This window comes from Haliaeetus albicilla, chromosome 30 (assembly GCF_947461875.1).
Source record: "Haliaeetus albicilla chromosome 30, bHalAlb1.1, whole genome shotgun sequence".
Classification (NCBI taxonomy): Eukaryota; Metazoa; Chordata; class Aves; order Accipitriformes; family Accipitridae; genus Haliaeetus; species Haliaeetus albicilla.
In genome coordinates, this window is record NC_091512.1 from 1,616,611 (window position 1) to 1,638,062 (window position 21,452).

Sequence of the window (21,452 nt, forward strand, 5' to 3'; positions counted from 1 at the left end):
TGGTAGGGAGTCCAGGTCTACCCCACCGACACAGCAGGGAGGTCAGGTCTACCCAACCGGCACCAGTAGGGAGGCCAGGTCTACCCAGTCCACGCAGTTAGTGATGCCAGTTCTACCCCACTGGCGCTTGTCATGAGGCCTGGTGTACCCCACCCACGCGGTTATGGAGGCCAGGTCTACCCACCCTGTGCAGATAGAGAGTCCAGTTCTACCCCACCAGCGCCAGTTGGGAGGCCAGGCGTACCCCGCCCGCACGGTGTAGGAAGGCCAGGTCTACCCGACTGTTGAGGATTTCTTGGCTGGATGAGGGCATGTGAGCAATCCAGCCGTTAGGTGGGAACGAAGCATAAGTTTACAAAATGCTGGAGCAGACAAGGACGCTGTGTCCTTGTACGCTGGGAAAAAGGAAGATAAGAAGAGCCTGACGAACAACACCTGGATGCCGAAGAATGAGATAAGTAACTGCTGGACACCTCGTGAAGAAGCTTGCACAGCCAATAGAGAATAAGATAGTGTCGCGTGAAATGGGGTATTGTACCAATTAGAGTATTGTATAAGGCGCGTGCACAAGCGCATAAGGTATATAACTGTATCAAACGTTGTAGTAAATGGACTTCACTTGATCACATGGGTCCGTGTGTGTTGTCCCCTGTGGATCCTCTGCAACATTTGGTGCCCGAACAGGGACCCTCAGATCAGCACTTTATCATCTCTATGAGAATTTCTGGTGCAGCTGAACCGACGAGGGAGTGGAGGAGCTGGCCAAGAGTGTTCCTGCTGCCCCGGCAGGATGGCATGAGCTTCAGCTAAGCTGGGAAGCACGGCATGAGCTTCAGCTGAGCTGGGACGTGCATAAGTTTGAATCTCTCCCTGAGCTGGGAAGATGAGGAGACCAGCGAAAGCTTGAATCTCGCCCTGATCAGGTGAGCGGTCGGAGAAGGAGATGGGGTTGGACAAAAGGCAGGAAGTAGTCCTAAAGCTCCTTTGTTATTTTCTCTCTGAGAGAGGACTGAAATTCAATAATTCTGTGTTAAAGGGGTTGCTTTTATGGGCCTGGAAGAAAGAACTTATCCCGAGTATAAATGTCGCATTTGAAGAAGCGACCTAGGATAATATAGGCAAGGCGCTGTGGGATGCTATTAGCTGCAGGGGGGATAAGGTAAAGGAGATAAAAAAATACGCAGAGCACTGGAAGGTAATTCGAGACATGCTGGAGACAATGAGGGCGGACCGGCAGGCAGCCGCCGCTGCCTGCGCGGCGGTAACCCCCTCTGCTGCCTTCACGGCTGCCATGTCAGCCTACCTTGCTGGAGTTGGGGGGATATTCTCTACACAACTATCTCCACCCCCCCTAACATCCATTTCCATTAACGCTAAGATGCCTGCACAGACACAGCCTTTGCCTATACCCAGCCAGGCCGCTGGCACTGAAAAAATTCCCCCCTCTGTTACTCCGCAAGAAACAGGGGAATTAGGGGGGGGCGATTGTCACCCGACAGATCTGAAGCCGACAGACTCAGGGGTGCCTAATGCGGATAAACAGATTGCGGGAGACAGGGAACCATCTCCATTGGGTAGTGCGATGGAAGAGCTGAGGGAGATGGTGCACCAATTACAAAAACTGACAGTACGGTCGGAAGAGCTCCTGAGGGAGGTGGTGAACAAGTTACGAAAACTGACAGTACGGTCGGAAGAACCAGAAGTGAGGGAGAAACGTTTATCCTCCCGAAAGGATGAACCGAGAAGGCAAGAGAACAAAGATTCTGGCCGTATACCAGTCCTGCTCCCTCTCCCCCCCTTCTCGCCACCATCTCCGGTGCCCCCCTCGGCCCCTCCCCTCCCGCCCCCTCCACCGCCCCCTCCCGCCCCCTTCTCACCGCCCTCTCGGGCGCTTCCTCCAGCCCCTCCCCTCCCGCCCCCTCCCTCCTCCCCTCCCTCCTCCCCTCCCTTTCCGCCCCCCCCTCCACCCACTTGCAGCGGTGCGTGTCAGCCGGCCATGGAGTGGCCGCCGCCAGCCACGGCCGGCCCCCGGGCAGAACCATCCGCACCCCCGCCACCGCCCTTTAATCCATCCCGCCTCTCGGAACCAGAGACGGTGAAACCAACTGTGCCCGCGATAGACACGGAGTCGCCTGCAGTAGCCGCTGCAGAGGAAAGGCAGAGACATTGGAGGGGAGTAATAAAAGATGACATTATAGAAGGGACTATGCTCCAAGCATTCCCAGTTATTGCACCAAATGGACAGAAAAAATGGGAGACGTTTGACTGGAAGGTCATTGAGAAATTAAAGAATCCTGTGAGTCAGTACGGAATCAAATCTGCGTTAGCTCACCAAATACTGCAATTCATTTTTTCTTCTGATACGCTGATACCTCAAGATATTAAACAGATAGCACATTTCGTTTTGGAGCCCGCCCAAATGTTAGTGTTTTTCCAGCAGTGGGAGACGTTCTGTGATCGGGAACAAGCAACACCACGACAACAAACAGATCCCTTATGGGGAGTAACCACGCAGATGCTGATGGGTACTGGACCCTTCGCATCAGTGAACGCTCAGCTACAATGTATCACTGAGGTTCATCATCTATCGCAGATCTTGGCGTATCAAGCTTTTCTTACCATACCAGACAATATTCGAAGCCATACTTTTACTCAGGTGAAACAGGAGCATAACGAACCTTTCGCACAGTTTATTAATAGACTGCATAGGGCAATCTATGACCACCCTGACATGAACGAGGACATGAAAGAAAACATGTTCAAAATGCTCGCTTTTGAAAATGCTACTGAAAAGACACGCAAAGCATTGTGTAATTTTCTGAAAGATGCAGCTGTCGTTGATATGATAGAATACATTGATCGAGCAGTGGACTCACAGAAAACAGCCTATGTTGTTACAGCTCCACAAGGAGCTACAAAGAAGCACAAGGCCAGTAAGACACCCTTGGTCAAGTGTTTTAACTGTGGCAAATGTGGACACATTAGGAGCCAATTGTCCTGGTTTCAGCTGGGATAGAGTTAACTGTCTTCCTAGTAGCTGGTACAGTGCTATGTTTTGAGTTCAGTATGTGAAGAATGTTGATAACACTGATGTTTTCAGTTGTTGCTCAGTAGTGTTTAGACTAGAGTCAAGGATTTTTCAGCTTCTCATGCCCAGCCAGGGCACCTGACCCAAACTGGCCAACAGTGTATTCCATACTATGTGATGTCCCATCTAGTTTAGGAACTGGAAAGTGGGGGGCAGGGATTCGCCGCTCGGGGACTGGCTGGGTGTCGGTCAGCGGGTGGTGAGCAATTGCCCTGCGCATCATTTGTACATTTCAATCCTTTTATTACTGCTGTTGTCATTTTATTAGTGTTCTCATTATCATTATTAGTTTCTTCTTTTCTGTTCTATTAAACCGTTCTTATCTCAACCCAGGAGTTTTGCTTATTTTCCTGATTTTCTCCCCCATCCCACTGGATGGGAGGGAGTGAGTGAGCGGCTGCGTGGTGCTTAGTTGCTGGCTGGGGTTAAACCACGACAGTCCTTTTGGCGCCCAATGTGGGGCACGAAGGGTTGAGATAACGACAACCCTGACCAGAGCTTGTTAAAACAAATTTGTCCTAAGCATTCATTATGTTGATTTATGCATTCTTAGAGTTGTTGCTCTGGTTTTTAAGGCTCTAGTAGACACCGGCACACAGTGCACTCTAATGCCATCAAGTTATAAAGGGACAGAATCCATTTGTATTTCTGGTGTGACAGGGGGATCCCAAGAATTAACTGTATTGGAAGCTGAAGTAAGCCTAACTGGAAATGAATGGCAGAAACACCCCATTGTGACTGGTCCAGAGGCTCCGTGTATCCTTGGCATAGACTATCTCAGGAGGGGGTATTTTAAGGACCCGAAGGGGTATCAATGGGCTTTCGGCATAGCTGCCTTGGAGACAGAGGGCACTGAACAGCTGTCTACCCTGCCTGGTCTCTCTCAAGACCCTTTGATTGTGGGGTTGCTGAAGGTTGAAGAACAACAAGTGCCAATTGCTACCATGACGGTGCACCGGCGCCAATATCGCACCAACCAAGACTCTCTGATTCCCATCCACAAGTTGATTAGCCAACTGGAGAGCCAAGGAGTGATCAGCAAAACTCGCTCACCCTTTAATAGTCCCATATGGCCAGTGCGGAAGTCTAATGGGGAGTGGAGACTAACAGTTGACTATCATGGCCTGAATGAAGTTACGCCACCGCTGAGTGCTGCTGTTCCAGATATTCTAGAACTTCAGTACGAGCTAGAGTCAAAGGCAGCCAAGTGGTATGCCACAATTTACATTGCTAATGTGTTTTTCTCAATCCCTCTGGCAGCAGAGTGTCGTCCACAATTTGCCTTTACTTGGAGGGGTGTCCAGTACACTTGGAATCGATTGCCCCACGGGTGGAAACACAGCCCCACCATTTGCCATGGACTAATCCAGACTGCACTGGAAAAAGGTGAAGCTCCGGAACACCTGCAATACATTGATGACATCATCGTATGGGGCAACACGGCAGAAGAAGTCTTTGAGAAAAGGAAGAAAATAATCGAAATCCTTCTGAAAGCCGGTTTTGCCATAAAAGAAAGTAAGGTCAAGGGACCTGCACAGGAGATCCAGTTTTTGGGAGTAAAATGACAAGGCGGGTGTCGTCAGATCCCAATGGACATGATTAATAAAATAGCAGCTATGTCTCCCCCGACTAATAAAAAGGAAACACAGGCCTTCTTAGGTGTCGTGGGGTTTTGGAGAATGCATATTCCAAATTACAGTTTGATTGTAAGCCCTCTCTATCAAGTGACCCAGAAGAAGAATGATTTTAAATGGGGCCCTGAACAACAACAAGCCTTTGAACAAATTAAACAGGAGATTGTTCATGCCGTAGCCCTTGGACCAGTCCGGACAGGACAAGATGTTAAAAATGTGCTCTATACTGCAGCTGGGGAGAATGGCCCTACCTGGAGCCTCTGGCAGAAAGCACCTGGGGAGACCCGAGGCCGACCCCTGGGGTTTTGGAGTCGAGGATATTGAGGATTCGAGGCTCGCTATACTCCAACTGAAAAAGAGATATTGGCAGCGTATGAAGGAGTTCAAGCTGCCTCAGAAGTGGTTGGTACTGAAACACAGCTCTTCTTAGCACCCCGACTGCCAGTGCTGGGCTGGATGTTCAAAGGGAGGGTCTCCTCTACACATCACGTGACTGATGCCATGTGGAGTAAGTGGATTGCACTGATCACACAACGGGCTCGCATAGGAAACCCCAGTCACCCAGGAATTTTAGAAGTGATCACGGCCTGGCCAGAAGGCAAAGATTTTGGAATGGAGGTGAAACGCGTTCAAGAGGCCCCGCTGTATAATAAACTGCCAGAGAATGAGAGGCAATATGCCCTGTTCACTGACGGATCCTGTCGCATTGTGGGAAAGCATCGAAGGTGGAAAGCTGCTGTATGGAGTCCTACACGACAAGTTGCAGAAACTGCTGAAGGAGAGGGTGAATTGAGTCAGTTTGCAGAGGTGAAAGCCATCCAGCTAGCATTAGATATTGCTGAAAGAGAAAAGTGGCCAGTGCTCTATCTCTATACTGACTCATGGATGGTGGCAAATGCCCTGTGGGGGTGGTTACAGCAATGGAAGCAGAGCAACTGGCAGCACAGAGGTAAACCCATTTGGGCTGCCGCACTGTGGCAAGGTATTGCGTCCCGGCTAGAGAATCTGGTTGTAAAAGTACGTCATGTAGATGCTCACGTACCCAAGGGTCGGGCCACTGAAGAACATCAAAAAAACCAACAGGTGGATCAGGCTGCCAAGATTGAAGTGGCTCAGGTGGACCTGGACTAGCAACATAAGGGTGAGCTATTTATGGCTCAGTGGGCCCATGATACTTCAGGCCATCAGGGAAGAGATGCAACATATAGATGGGCACGAGATCGAGGAGTGGACCTGACCATGGACACTATTGCGCGGGTTATCCATGAATGTGAAACATGTGCTGCAATTAAGCAAGCCAAGCGGTTAAAGCCCCTGTGGTATGGAGGGCGATGGCTGAAATATAAATTTGGGGAAGCCTGGCAGATTGACTGTATCACACTCCCACAAACTCGCCAAGGCAAGCGCTATGTGCTTACAATGGTGGAAGCAACCACCGGATGGCTGGAAACATATTCTGTACCCCATGCCACTGCCCGGAACACTATCCTGGGCCTTGAGAAGCAGGTCTTGTGGCGACATGGCACCCCAGAAAGAATTGAGTCAGACAACGGACTCATTTCCAAAACAACCTCATAGACACCTGGGCCAAAGAGCACGGCATTGAGTGGGTGTATCATCTCCCCTATCATGCACCAGCCTCTGGGAAAATTGAGCGATACAATGGACTGTTAAAGACTACATTGAAATCAATGGGGGGCGGAACTTTCAAACATTGGGATACACATTTAGCCAAAGCCACCTGGTTAGTCAACACCAGAGGATCTGCCAATCGGAGTGGCCCTGCCCAGTCAGAATTTTTACATACTATAGAAGGGGATAAAGTCCCTGTAGTGCACATGAAAAACATGTTAGGGAAAACAGTCTGGGTTACTCCTGCCTCAGGCAAAGGTAAACCCATTCGTGGGATTGCTTTTGCTCAAGGGCCTGGGTGCACTTGGTGGGTGATGCAAAAAGATGGAGAAGTCCGATGTGTGCCTCAAGGGGATTTGATTTTAGGTGAAAATAGCCAGAATTAAACTGTATGACTTTAGTTGCTATATAACCCTGCTACTGTATGTTATCATTACTATAATTGTTATATGCTATATCCATAGTGCTATAGTAAGAATCACTTGGATCAAGCAAGAAAGAACTGTGATAAAACTGAGCAAAGCGCAGTAGAGGTGGAACCAGACCTGACTCCAGCGTGCAACAATCCAACGGTGCACACCATCCTCCTGCTGCGTCAAATGTCATCTGCTCGTCACACCACACTGAAGCCCAATTCTGCTCTACCGACTGAGAGGACTTTGCACCATCCCTCCTGCCCAGACAGACTGGTATGACAGATGGAGCCCAGAGTCGGAAACTAAATGAACTCAACAAACATTTTATGAACATAACCCATGAACTAAAGAACTGATATCTCTCTGTGTGTATACGTTTATATATACATATGTGTATATATATATATATATATAGCATTGTTCATATGCCTCAAAGGGATGGAAAGGTGGTGATGATTGATCAGAATGTAACTAAAGGTATGAGAACTGAGCATGACGTCAATGCTATAGAATAAGGGGTGGATACTGTCCTGGTTTCAGCTGGGATAGAGTTAACTGTCTTCCTAGTAGCTGGTACAGTGCTATGTTTTGAGTTCAGTATGTGAAGAATGTTGATAACACTGATGTTTTCAGTTGTTGCTCAGTAGTGTTTAGACTAGAGTCAAGGATTTTTCAGCTTCTCATGCCCAGCCAGGGCACCTGACCCAAACTGGCCAACAGTGTATTCCATACTATGTGACGTCCCATCTAGTTTAGGAACTGGGAAGTGGGGGGCAGGGACTGGCTGGGTGTCGGTCGGCGGGTGGTGAGGAATTGCCCTGCACATCATTTGTACATTCCAATCCTTTATTACTGCTGTTGTCATTTTATTAGTGTTATCATTACCATTATTAGTTTCTTCTTTTCTGTTCTATTAAACCTTTCTTATCTCAACCCAGGAGTTTTACTTCTTTTCCTGATTTTCTCCCCCATCCCACTGGATGGGGGGGGAGTGAGTGAGCGGCTGCGTGGTGCTTAGTTGCGGGCTGGGGTTAAACCACGACACCACCCGTCCTATTTGACCCTCCGCGTTAGGGCCGGTATCCCTACCCGACATTCCAGGGTAGTTCCCGTGCCCCCACCGGTACTCTGTGGTTGTACCGAAACCCTTTGTGATGCGCCGGAGTCCACCAGCTGTCCCTACGGGCGCGCAGGGTTAGACCCGTCCCCCCTACCTGACCCTCCATGGTCGGCCCGGTATCCCTACCTGATGCTCCGGGGTAGGCCTGGCGTCTCCTCTTGACACTCCGGGGTAGTACCGCTACCCCCGACGGTACTCCGGGGTTGTACCGGTACCATCACCTGTACTCCAGTGTAGTACCGGAACCCCTACTGGTGCTCAGGGGTACACCTGCTTTCCCTATGGTCGCATGGGGTTAGACCCGGCCTCCCTACCCGGCCCTCCGGGGTAGGCCCGGTATCCCTACCCAACATTCTGGGGTAGTTCCGATGCCCCCACCGGTACTCCGGGGTTGTACCGAAACCCTTACTGATGCGCCGGGGTACACCTGCTGACCCTACTAGCACGCGGGGGTAGACCCGCCCTTCCCACCTGACCCTCTGAGTTAGGCCCGGTATCCCTACCTGATGTTCCGGGGTAGAACCAGTTTCCTGACAGGTACCCTGGGGTTGTACCGGAACCCTTTGTGATGCGCCGGAGTACACTAGCTGTCCCTACGGGCGTGCAGGTTTAGACCCGTTCTCTGTACCTGACCCTCCAGCGTAGGCCCGGTATCCCTACCTGACGGTCTGGGGTAGGCCTGGTGTCTCTTCTCAATGCTCCAGGGTAGTACCGCTACCCCCACCATTACTGCAGGGTTGTACCGATACTGTCACCGGTTCTCCAGGGTAGTACCGGAACCCCTACTGGTGCTCCGGTGTACACCTGCTTTCCCTACAGGCTTGCAGGGTTAGAACTGGCCTCCCTACCTAACCCTACAGGGTAGGCCCGGTATCCCTACCTGATGCTCTGGGATAGTACCAGTACCCCACCGGTACTTCGGGTCTAGTACCGGTACCCCCACCGGTACTCCGCGGTAGTATTGGTATACCCACCGGTACTCCTGTGTTTTACCGGAACCCTTTGTGATGTGCTGGAGTCCACCAGCTGTCCCTATGGTCGTGCTTGGTTAGACCCGCCCTTCCTACCTGACCCTCCAGCTAGGCCTATCTAGTCTGGTTTCCGTCTGCTAGATGTACAGTACCACCTTCTCCCACGAGATTTACACTTCAACAAAACCCAAGCCGGATGCCCATTGTTATATAGTCCAGTTGCAAGCCCACATACAAAGCAGGGTATCACCCCTATCAATACGTAAAGACATTCACACATTAACAAACATACATACACCTATAAATTTCAACATATCATTTCCACACAGCCACATAAAATCTTTAACATAAAATTTCCAAACATTCACATCATACAATCATTGCTCCAGTTGACAACCTTCAGCAGCTGCAAAAATGTACCAAGCACAATTGCGAGGGGGTCCGCTTACCCCCAAAATGCACCAAGCGCAATTGTGAAGGGGTGCACTTACCCTTCTCCTGCCTCTTATATACCAGTCATTGACAGGTCTGTCCTGGCTCCCGATACTGGGATACAGCGGTCACCCCGGATTTGCTCGACCTACCCCCAGGATTGCTAGCGGCCGCTCTATCGGTCAGCAAATCCCCCCTTGTTACCGTATAGGGTACCCTCCTCTCATACGGGGACTACACTGCATGCCAGACATCTCTGCGCGATTTACCAGCTGCCCCGGCCCGTACTTTTTACAGGCTCCCTCTGTGACACATACCATTTGGTCCACAGCTTCAGGAGGTTGTTGTCTGCTCCCGTGGTGAGCAGCTGGCAGCAGAGGCTCCTCCGAGGAAAGTGCTCAGGGCGCGCTGAGGGGCGTCTGATCCGCAGTCAGTCCTGCAGCCGAGCAGAGAGTCCCCTGGCTGGTTCACCAAAACTGACGTGTGGAAACAGACTCCACAATCAGTGAGATTGTACAGTAGGTATGTTCATTCAGCGCTGGTCAGCACGGGGGGTAGTACCACCAAAGTCGCGCGCCCCTGACTTGGCAGTTCCCTTTAAATTTATACAGTCAAGTGTTACATATACATAGAGTTTTGCAATACGCCTATACATAGGCATGACCTATCCCTGCTTCATATTAAAATTAGTTCCAAGAAGTCATTTCCCTAAGTTCTTCCCAACTACGCCTGCGCAGTGCCTCCTTGTGGTGGTCGTCAGGGGTCGTGAAGATGAAGGCTGTATGTCTTCTTCACGGTGAACTCTTAACCTTCTGTCCCTGCGCAGACTCAGTCACTCCTTGGCATTTATCCAAATCACAAGGCCGGTCTTGGCTGGTTCTTGGGGTCGACTTCTGCTTCTTATCAGGGACTATCTCTTGTCCCAGCCAGCCTCAACAATGCAAACGTTAAACATCTCCTCTCATCCCTTGGGCCATGTGTACCTCTACTGAAATTTCTTTAACTTCATTACAAGCTAGATAATTATTACACAGTTCCTATCTACATCCATATATCTACTATATCTACTAAGGTTCTTTTGGCTCCCCGTCTCAGTATGGAGAGAAGGAAAGGGAGGTGGGAGGTCTTGGAGGGAGCTGGGCTGAGCTGGAAGGTTCCTGGGAGGGAAAAACACCTGTGTAAAGCTTGTACTGCGTAACCGTGCAGGGTGAGGCCTCGCATCAGGGGGTTTGTGGTGCAGAGACAGGGCTCCTGGATGGGGGCTGAGACATGCAGGTGCAGGAGAGAGGAGGCCTGTGTGTGCCCTTGGTGTCATGGATGGACTGGGAAGGTGGCCCATGGCCTTTGTCACCCCCCCAGCCTCCCTCACCAGCCATTTCTAGCACTGGCTGTTCACCCAGTTTATGCTAAGTCTGGCTGTGAGGCTATCTCTATCCTCCAGCTGGGCTCAGTGCCTGCAATGGGGAAAATGGGCATCTCTGCCCAGCTTCTTCTGAAGAGCGAGTGGGGCCCCGAGCAGCAGTGACTGGCCATGTGTGTGCCTGGGAGAGAGACTCACGGCATGTCAGTGAGAAACAAGGTAATGGCTGATGGCTTTAGCAAATCCTTACAACCATGTCTGAGCCCAGAAATGGAAAGCAGTTGATCTGTGTGAGTGGAGGAGGAGGAGGAGGTTTGTCCTGGGAAGATGGCACGAAGCAATGCCCCTCTTGTGCACGTCAAGGATAATGGAGATGTTTCCATCTTGTGTGCATGCCTCTACCTGGCAGATAGGGAATGCCTGCTGCTAGGGGTGGCTGTGCTCAGTCATGCCTCATGAGCTGACCTTGCTCTCTTCCCCTCCTTCAATCCCCAGACTTGGACAGACCACAAGAAACATCCATGATCCTGGAAAAGGCAGAACCCTCTTGCCGTGCCATAACTGCAGGGGAAGCGGGAAGTCTGGATTTGTGAGACCCATGGCAGTGCAGGGAGAGAGCGGTGTGTGCATAGCAGCGAGTGTGGTAGAGGCAGGGAGAGGACCTGAAGTAGTGATTTTGAGGCAGCAGAAGGAGGAGGACGTGCATTTCAGTGCTGGGATACAGAGCTAAGTACAGGAGCAAAGCAAGTCAGGGACTGGGACGCTTTGTGTGGGAGAGGAGCATTAGCTGGGTATTGGAAGAACTCCCAGGCATTGTCAAATCCTCAGGTAAACATAGCTTTGTGTTTGATGGGACAGCCAGTGAGGACCAATTAGCGCGTAAAAGTCACTTATTCGCTGGCTTAGGAGGCAGACAAGGATGCTTAGCAAAGAGCTACCAAGGTAGTTTACTCTCTCATTTTAGCTGTGCATACAGTGGTGCCCCAGCCTAATGCATGGAGGACCCCAATACAGAGGAAAGCAGGGTTTGCCTCTGTTCCAATACAGCTGTAGAGACCTATCCAACTATTCATGTTAAGGGATGACCCCATCATTTATTAGTGCTCGCATAATCGGTGTGTACTTGTCCCACACGGGATCAGTACACGCTTGACCTGTGGAGGTGATGCAGAGGTATGGTCAGTGGTGTGTTAATCGTCATTCTTCTAAACTGATGGCCGGTGCAGGTGGGGGATGTTTATCCTGGATTCTGGTCCATTACAGTTCATGCCTGGTTCATGGCTACATGCCTGGTTTTTTGAAAGGTAAATCTTCCATGCTTTTATTGTCATTATGGGGTGTTCTCAGTCATGAAGAGCTGGCTTAGGTTGGGTCTTCAGGTCACATTGACCCTGAGGTAAAAGCTCGTAGTGTTAGATAGTGTTCATTCTCCTAAGCAAGTTGTACTGCAGCTAGAGTCTTGCCTTTCACAGGCACCAGTAAAGCTTGGGAGATCTCAAGGTCAGGGTGAAGTATGGAAACGGGGAGGCAGCTAAAGTTTTCAGGGAAACTGGCACAGGTATAGGACAGTGTAGGACTGTCTGTGGTGCAAACAGGGCCTTTGTGCGCTGCCCCCCTCCTCCCCACCAACAGTACGGAAGTCCTTGTCATCTCCACAGTGGCTGCTGTCTCTTCCACTGAAGCCCTTGCGAGGACACTGGTTCCCTAGAGCCCCAGGCCCTTGTTCCCTCCTCACCGACGGCCAAAAGAGCCTTGGAGGTGTCTTACCGCTGTCCTTCACTCGGCATCACACCCCCCCACATCAAACTGCTCCCAGGAAGAGCTGTAAGCATCCCATGAAGGAAAGGATCCCCCTTCCCAGGGGGATGGGGCTCAGGGCTTGGCCATCCTGCTTGCTGAAACACATTTAGGGCTTTCACAGCCACCTCCACAATTGATCTTCCACCTGTAACCAGTGCCTCTGACTTCCTGTTTCACCAGCCCCCAGGGACCACCTCCTTGTCTGGTCATTCCCTCCACGGTCTCTTCAGTGATGTTCCTCAGTGGAGCCTGCTAACACCCTCAGAAACTTGGAAGTTTGATGCTGACTTTTACTTCTTGAGACGCTTGTTCAATCTTTCAGGATCTGCAGTTCAGGAACTTGGCACCAGAGGGCTCATTAACATGAAAACTCCCTAACGAGCCAAGGCTCTGTGCAGTATTTTCCTTTAGGTCTTCAATTCTTATGTGGTTAATTAGAGAGATTTCAGGAGTGTAGTCAAAGTGGAAAGATCTCAATACTAAACAATAAGAAAGAATTCTTTTTTCCCCCCACTTTTCTTTATTTTTCTGCTCATGAACTATGTGATATCAGAAATCCTCAATTCATATTGATCCTCCTAATGGAGTTTGAATGTATACAAAAAGCAAGACCCTTTACGTCTGAACAATCTCTGGTCATTCTTCATCCCTACCCCCAGCCCCACCTTTTCTCTCAACCACCTGGCACTTACAGCAGCCTTGCTCAAATCTGAGCTTTCTTCACTGAAGTCTGGAGCTGCATGTTTCAGCCCGTGGGCACCAACTGCCTCCTGCTTGGAGAACGAGCTGCACACAGGCATGCAGTGATGCAATACACTCAACGGCTGTATATCAAGTCCACGTTACCTCCTCTGAAGTCCACTTCCCACAGCGGACAGCCTTAGATGAACAAAACCCACATTTTTGTGTTAGCAGAGATCCCAGGACCCCCCAAAACACTGCCTGCCCTGCACTCTATCTGTCCATATCTGCTCTTTGCACACAGCAAGTCACACATTGAAGTCACAAGCTCCCCTGATTCACGGAGGGGGAAAAAAAGACAAAGTGAATGAAATGCTCTCTTTTGAATAGCCAAACGGGCACTAAGTCTAATGTATCTGGGACACAGGAGTGTCTTCAAGCAGACTCTGCAATACCTAGACCCACGCATTTTTCATTCCCTGCAGGGTAAAGTACCTGTGGCTCCATTGTCAGCAAAGGCAGGAATGAGAGTGATCCCCTCTAATGTTGGGCACCTTGGGTACTGTTGCCCAGGCTTCCTTTTCTACCCATATTAGGTAGTCATCCATTATGATCCAAAAACCCCCATAGCACTACGTCTAGTTGAGGCTTGACTATCTCCATTGTGGACATCCTGGAGCCTTTCTGGGTGCATGTTCCCAGTGCCTGACAGACCTTATAGTGCAGATGCCTTTCTCTTAAGCCTAGTCAGAACTTCCCATGGCCCAACTTTTTCCCATGGCTGCTCATCTTTCCACTGTGCCCACCTGGGAAGAGTCTGACTCATTCTCCTCTGCACCATCCCATAAGCTAGCTGTAGACAATGACAGTACCTCCCCTAGGCCAGCCTTGAATTTCTGACATCCTTCTCTTTGGCCCAATGCTATCGACCAGTCTTCAGCAGACTCCCCATTTCCAGCAATTGGGGGGTGTTGGTCTTGTGGGCCTAAACCTGTCTCTATAACCGCTGTGCTGATCCCCACAAGCTCCCACTCCAGCTTCACGAGATAACTAGGGATGTGAAGTCAAGGGTCACCCACCCCATTCCAGGGGTCTTCATTCCAATGAGACAGACTCTGTCCTTGTTACGGATGCACAACTAACCAAATCCAACAGGTCTTAAAACTCAGTTTTATTCTTCAGCAAAAGTTAGTCAGAAGTCCGGTAACATTTTATAAAACCACAGGTTCGATGATGTAAAGAGAATTAATACTACACGGCTGACCTAAGAATCCCCAGGATTTAAAGTGATGGCTCCAAAACGCGCGTATCACTCACCTAAAAGCGGAGGGCTCTCTCCCTCAAGGAGTTACCTCGGGCGGTGCCCCGACCCGAGGGGGAGTCCCCAACTGCTGACCTGCTGCTCCGAGGAGGACTGCCAACATGAACTCCCGCTGGACCCCATTTATACCCCTGTTGAATCTGACCTGTGGTCATTTAATTCTATTGGCTAGGAGGGTCACCTCAGTGTACCTGGTGCATCTCATTTGGCCAGTTCAAATTTCAGCCTGCAGCCTCCAGGGTTTCCTTCCCCTTCTCCCTTCCTGCAGAAGTTCTGTTTCCTGCTGGCAGGATGGGAGGGGTGGGGGGAATGTACTGCCACAAATCCCAACAGATTTGGCTTACAGGAATGTCTTCGAGTAGATTCTGCACCAGCTAGACCCATGTGACTCAACTGGCAAAGCCACCGCAACAGGGGGAAACACCATCTCCCAGGCTGAGACAGGCAGTCAAGATGCAAACATCTGCAGTGCCTGCTTGTTACTGGCCTCCAGGAAGTGTATGACCCATTTTTCATGACCATCTGAGACTGACTATCAATCCCAGTTCAGGCCCATCTCTATATCCATCCATCCATATATCCGCCCATCCCTCCCTCCCTCCCTCAACACAATAATAAAGACACCCACTGATCTCCCCTCATCCAGAAATACAGCCCTTTCATCCTGGAAAGCCATGAGTTTGGTCTACCATGATCCACCCTGGATAAATCCATGCTGGCCATGCCCAGTTGCCTTCCTCTTCATCTACCCAGAAATATCATCCAGGAGGACATGCTCAGGGACACAGTGCTCTCCAATATGAGGTCAAACAGCCTTTTGTTCCCCTGGTCATCCTCTGGCCTGTGTTGGAAGAGAGCTGTCAACTTCTTTGGAAGCCATCAGGGACTTGTCCTGATCTCCAGGATCTGTCAAAAGTGATGCAGAGTGAGCCTCGCCACAAGAATGGCTTCCTCCCTCCCCAGCCTTGGATGATTCCCCTCTCCTCCCAGGGACTGCTCAAGGCTGACTTTCCTCAAGTAACCTCTGACTTGATCCCCACTCACTGCTGCTTGTTTTCCTCCAGGGTCCTGTCACCAGTCACAAAGGCCTGGCAGAAGTCACAGCCAAAGAAGTCATTCAGTTCCTCAGCCTTACCTGCTCCTACACTTTGGAAGTTCAGCAGCAGGCCCACATGATCCCTGTCTGTTCTTTTACTGTTAATGAACTAGCATCAGCTCATCTTGCTGCCTCCATCCTGCCCTGCATCTCTCAAGACAATGGGACTTTTGGCTTTGGCATCATCCCTACGTCCTGGGACAAGGTTTCGGCATTCTGTCTGCAGCTTTCCCTGCTTCCACCTCCTGCCTGCTGCCTTTTTGCCCTGGAGCTCAGTCAGTTCACACAAGCAGCCTTCTGAGAAGGTTGCTTCTCTGCAAGGGTATTTGGGGAGACCACTCTTGTGCTTGGAAGAGGCTCTACTGTAAGGCCTATCAGATTTCCCATGCTTCTTCACCCAACAGAGCTGCTTCCCATGGCACCGCTTGTCTCAGTCTCCTGAGTGTGTCCAAGTCTTCTCCTCTGGAGTCCCAGGTCTGTGGTCTCCTGCTGGCCTTACTCACTGCCCTTTGGTGTCTGATCCCCCACTAATTCATTGCCATGACAGCCAAGACTGACACTGAATATCATCACATCCCTAACCAGCTGTTCCTTGTTGGCCAGGATCAGGTCTAGGTGAGAATCACCCTTGGTGCCAACCTGGCAGCTGCCTGAAGAAGTTGTCCCAATAGCCAACTTCAGGCTGTTGGCACCCTGTTGCTTTGCCTTGCCAGGGAATGCCAGGGCACTTGAAGTTGTTCACCACAGGAACCTGCTCATGAACCTGGGGACTTCCTGGGGTTGCTGACAAAAGACCCTTTCTGTTTCCTCTTCCTGAGCAAGCAGTTTCTAACTTCCAACACAAGGTCACTCTTGCTGACTCTTGCTCTCATCCTAAATGACAAAAGCTAGTCCAACCTGTTGTCTGTCACAGAGAGGACCCCCACAAATCCAAGCTTCCCCTTCATACAGGGAGCATAGACCTCATCCTCCCTGCTGCTCCCTGGGCAGAGCCTGTATCCCTCCATTGCAGCAACACAGCTCAGCAATGCCCTTGATCATCCCCATTGCAGGCTGTCCTACACTGTCCTATGCCTGTGCTATTTTCCCGGCAGACTTTGGCTACGTCCCCTTTTCCCCACCACACTTGGACCCTGGGATCTCCCAAGCCATACTGATGCCCTTCCGTCCTTACTGGCTGTTGCTTCAAACACACAGCTGTGGTTAAGCAAGGATTGGTCAAGGCCTGTGAGTTGCCCACAACCTGTCTGCCTTCTTCCAATACCCTGATCATGCTCCTTTCTCACCCAAGCTATTACAGCCCCACACTTGCTTGAATCTTCTATTTCTCTCTGTATGCCAGCCCTGAAATACATGTCCTCCTTCTGCCACCTCAGAATCAAAACTCAACTTATTTCACTTCAGCAGGATGCCCCGCTACCCCTGCCACCACTTCCAGTCTGCTACCAAAGATGTGGACTGCTGTGTTGCATATATTTATGTTTTGGAAGGTTAATGCTTCTTTTTTTTTCTTTTTTTTTAATAGATACTGATACACCTGGGGAAATCTCAAAACCACATATTGATGGATACTAGATATGGTCAGGGCTGTATGTATGGGGGCACATATAAATCATCCCTGCACCTGATGTGAATTATTTCTGTGGTCAGGGAGACCCTGAGAGCTCTCCCTAATTTGAAAGCATGAAGGGGAAAGAAGGGCAGCATCATTCAGGCTGGAAGGGACCTCAGGAGGTTTTTGGAAAAAACCTCCTGCTCAAAGCAGGGGCCAGACCAGATTACTCAGGGCTTTATCCAAAGACGCCTTAGTCACTTTCTGGGACAGAGTTGGCACAAACTCCATGGGAAACAGCTTCCAGCATTTGACTATCCTCATGTTGGAAATGTATTTCTCTATATGTGCACTAACCTCCTTCTTTCAGCCCATTGCCTCTTGTCCTTGTGTCTTGTACCATGGACACGAGCCTGACTCAGTCTTCCTGCGAACACTGCAATGCTGCTACATGTTTCACCCAAAATCTTCCTTTGTCCAGGCTGGACAAGCCCAGCTCCCTCAGCCTCTCCTCACAGGTAAAGTGTTCCTGCCTCGGATCATTATGAGGGCCCTTTGCTAAAGTGGCTCCAGCTTGCTAACATCTTTCCTATATTGGGATCTGAAATCTGGACACAGTGTTTTCTATAATCCCTTCCCTCAATCACCTGCCCATGCTCCTGTTCATATAGCCCAGAGTGCTCCTGTCCTTCCTTGCTTCCAAGGCACACGGCTGCATCCTGTCCATCCCACTGTCCACCAAGACCTTTCCCAAAGGCCTCCTTCCAGCCAGGCAGCCCCCAGCCTGTGTCATTGCCAGGATTAGTCCCCTGCAGAGGCAGAAACTGGCATCAGTCCTTGCGGGATTTCCTGTCTTTCATGCCAATGCATGCTCTCCTCTTCCTTGAAGCCTTTCCCTGAGCACAGGGGCCTGGAGACCATTTCAGTAAAGACTCAGGCACAGCAGGCATTCATTCCTTCAGCCCCATCTGTGTCTGCTGTTCTTAAATCACCTTCCCCATTCAGCCCTATATTTCCCTTGTTCAGCCTTGGTCTCTCAGAAGTGACCAAAGCTCTTCTGTTTGCTTCTGAATTCCCTTGCAACCAGCATCCCCAGGTGAGCTTTTCTCTTCCTACACACATACCTCCACAACAAAGGCAATAGAAATTTGTGCTTTGTAATTGTCCCGACCCCTGCCCTGCTGCAGCCTTGTCCCACGTGGGGCTTTGCAGATAGCTCTGCTCCAGGGTCTGGGGAAGGAGAGAGGCTAGGCAGGGCTGTCTGTTCCCCCAAACCAGCCCTTGGACCAGCAGGAAGATGGAGATGGCCTCACAGAAAAACTCGCCCATAAACCCAGGACGACCAGCAAGTGCTGGAAATGGACAAAAAATGGGGTGACGAAGTCCCCGAGCCGCCTTCCCTGTCTGTCCACACCACCAAGGCCACAGACCGGCCTCCTCCTCTCACCTGCACCTGCATGTCTTCCATGCTTTCCACAAGCCCTGCCTCTGCACCACAAACCCCCGGGGTCAGTTCTCGCCCTGCATGGTCACACACTGCAACCTATACCCTGGTATTTTTCTCTCCTGGTCACTTTCCAGCCCAGACCAGCTCCCCCTAAACTCTTCCCACTGCCCCTGCCCTCCATCCACCTCCCCTGCCCTCTGCCCAGTGCAGCCCAGTCTGGCATGGCCCCACAGCAGTGCCCACCACAGGGTGCTGCAGAGCTCTGGGCACTCACCCCACAGCCCCAGACCCTCTGAAGGGCACAGCAGCTCCTCGGGGGTGGAGAGGGCTGAGCCCCAGGGCTGGGGGGCATCTGTGGCACAAGGCCTGAGCAGATCCCCTTGTATGATGGAAATGCTGCAATGGAGGCCAGCTCTGTCACACAAGTGCCCACTGCCTGTCCTTGCCTGTGGTCACAGGCCTGCCACACAGCAGGACTGTAACCATGCTTGAAGAGCACTCAGGCCTTCCACCAACCCAAGGGTTCAGAAGGAAAGCATGGAAGTGGGAAGAGAGCAGCTGGGGAAAGACTAAGCGCTGGTGATCCCTGGCAGTGGTGCTGTGCCAGGACTCTTTTCTTCTTCCTGTGTGCACACAGGCACTGCTCCCTGCAGCTGCAGAGAAGGTCTTGGAGGAAGGATCTCAGAAAAACAAGTCACTGCAGGGCCCTTTATTTTGTTAAAACACACAGAGAGTACGGCTCCTCATTTGCACAGCCTGCAGGTCACAGAAAGCCTGGATATATTGTGAATTAGAAACCAGAGGAATAAAGACATTTCTTTGTGGAAAGCATTCATATAAGTAAAACAAAGGGAAAAAACAAAACAAAACAAAACAAATAAAGAAGCCTTGAAACCAAAAATCCTTAGAAAAGAAACACTAGAAGCAGCTGACCCAGTAATGAGATATATTATGAGTCCTATGGAAAAGACAACAGGCACTTTATTCCTTCTAAAAAGCATCCAGTGATTAGTTTTCTCAGGGCATCCTTGATCTCATGGTTTTTCATGCTGTAGATGAGGGGGTTCAAGGCTGGAGGCACCACTGAGTATAGCAATGCCACTGCCAGGTCCAGGGATGGGGAGGACAGGGAGAGGGGCTTCAGGTAGGCAAACGTGGCAGTGCTTATAAACAAGGAGACCACAGCCAGGTGAGGGAGGCAGGTGGAAAAGGCTTTGTGCCTTCCCTGCTCAGAGGGGATCCTCAGCACGGCTCTGAAGATCTGCCCATAGGACAGCACAATGAAAGTAAAACACCCAACAGCTAAACAGACAGCAACTACAAGTACCCCAACTTCCCTGAGGTAAGCACCTGAGCAGGCAAGCTTGAGGATCTGGGGTATTTCACAGAAGAACTGGTCCACAGCATTGCCTTGGCAGAGGGGTAGTGAAAATGTATTGGCAGTGTGCAGCACAGCATTGAGAAACCCACTTCCCCAGGCAGCTGCTGCCATGTGGACACAAGCTCTGCTGCCCAGGAGGGTCCCGTAGTGCAGGGGTTTGCAGATGGCAACGTAGCGGTCATAGGCCATGACAGTGAGAAGAAAATACTCTGCTGAGATTAAAAAGACTAACAGAAAGACCTGTGCAGCACATCCTGCATAGGAGATGGCCCTGGTGTCCCAGAGGGAGTTGGCCATGGCTTTGGGGACAGTGGTGGAGATGGAGCCCAGGTCAAAAAGGGAGAGATTGAGGAGGAAGAAGTACATGGGTGTGTGGAGGCAGTGGTCACAGGCTACAGCGGTGATGATGAGGCCGTTGGCCAGGAGGGCAGCCAGGTAGATGCCCAGGAAGAGCCAGAAGTGCAAGAGCTGCAGCTCCCGCGTGTCTGCAAATGCCAGGAGGAGGAATTCAGTGATGGAGCTGTGGTTGGACATCTGCTGCCTCTGGGTGTGGAGCACTGAACAGGGAGGCAAGGGCAGTGACATGTTAGGGCATTATTCTCTGACCAAAATGAAAGCCATTTCTCATACTACACGTTCACAGCACCTTTACGATAGCAATGATTTCTTTGTTCGGCTCCATTGCTGGAGCTCTGGATGGTGCAGGTTCGGTGTGCCATGAGGATCAGGACCTCTGCCTACTGGCTGCCAAGGAATAAGTCCTGCTCTGCACCAGTGTGTTTCTGGGAATGGTGTCTGTCAGGGGGGTCAATGCTGGTGTTTGAATTGGTGAGATGAAAACACTCCTAATGTAATAGTGCTTGTCAGCATCTGCACTCCCAGGGCTAAGAAAACACAATCAAAGCATTGTTTGAGAGGGATTTTTTTACAGCTCTCCCGCATCATACCTGGTAATATTCTTGGATTTCAGAAACTCTCATCTTTTCTGCTGAACTCAGAGAAAACAAGTGGGTCCTGCAAGGAAAGAGTACTGCCTGCAGTGCAGTGCAGAGGGCGGGGAGCCGATTTGTCACTCTGTCTTGTTGCCAGCTACGCTGGGCTTGCAGCTTTCTGAGATGGTGTGTATCACACCCCCATGTTAACCTGAAAAGACTCCAGGCACTAATGAGAGCAGAGACACCCGCTGTCCAGCACCAGCTGACTCCCCCTTTCTCAAGGTCTCTGCACCCCACCTCTTGCCAAGGACACACATGGTTCATTTCACAAACCCAGCAGCATTTCCTCAGTCTTGCTGTATCTGTGCTTCTCCATGGGGCATTCAGGTAACACCAAGACACTATGGGACAGACCTGCATCCTGGAGGGCAGCTCACATCTTGGAAAGACACCCCAAGAAAATAGCTGAGTGTCCTGATGATGGTATCTCAGGAAGGGAGAGTCAGCTCATTTCCTAGGGAATGACACAGGCTGCATTGCCCACAGCCCCACAGCTTGGAGGGAAGCTTGGACACCTGTAACCTTG

The 21,452-nt window shown here is 50.7% G+C and overlaps 1 protein-coding gene across 1 annotated transcript; it reads right to left on the bottom strand.

Annotated features, from left to right (window-relative positions):
* Positions 1-19,508: 19,508 nt before the first annotated feature.
* LOC138683028 (olfactory receptor 14A16-like) lies at positions 19,509-20,540 on the bottom strand. Its single transcript, XM_069774549.1, has one exon. It carries the CDS (start codon positions 20,514-20,516, stop codon positions 19,509-19,511), a length of 1,008 nt encoding a protein of 335 aa, XP_069630650.1. The 5' UTR covers positions 20,517-20,540.
* Between the last annotated feature and the right edge of the window lie 912 nt (positions 20,541-21,452).

Coding starts and splice junctions, on each gene's coding strand:
- LOC138683028 (XM_069774549.1), bottom strand. CDS start 20,516: ATGTCACTGCCCTTGCCTCCCTGTTCAGTGCTCCACACCCAGAGGCAG.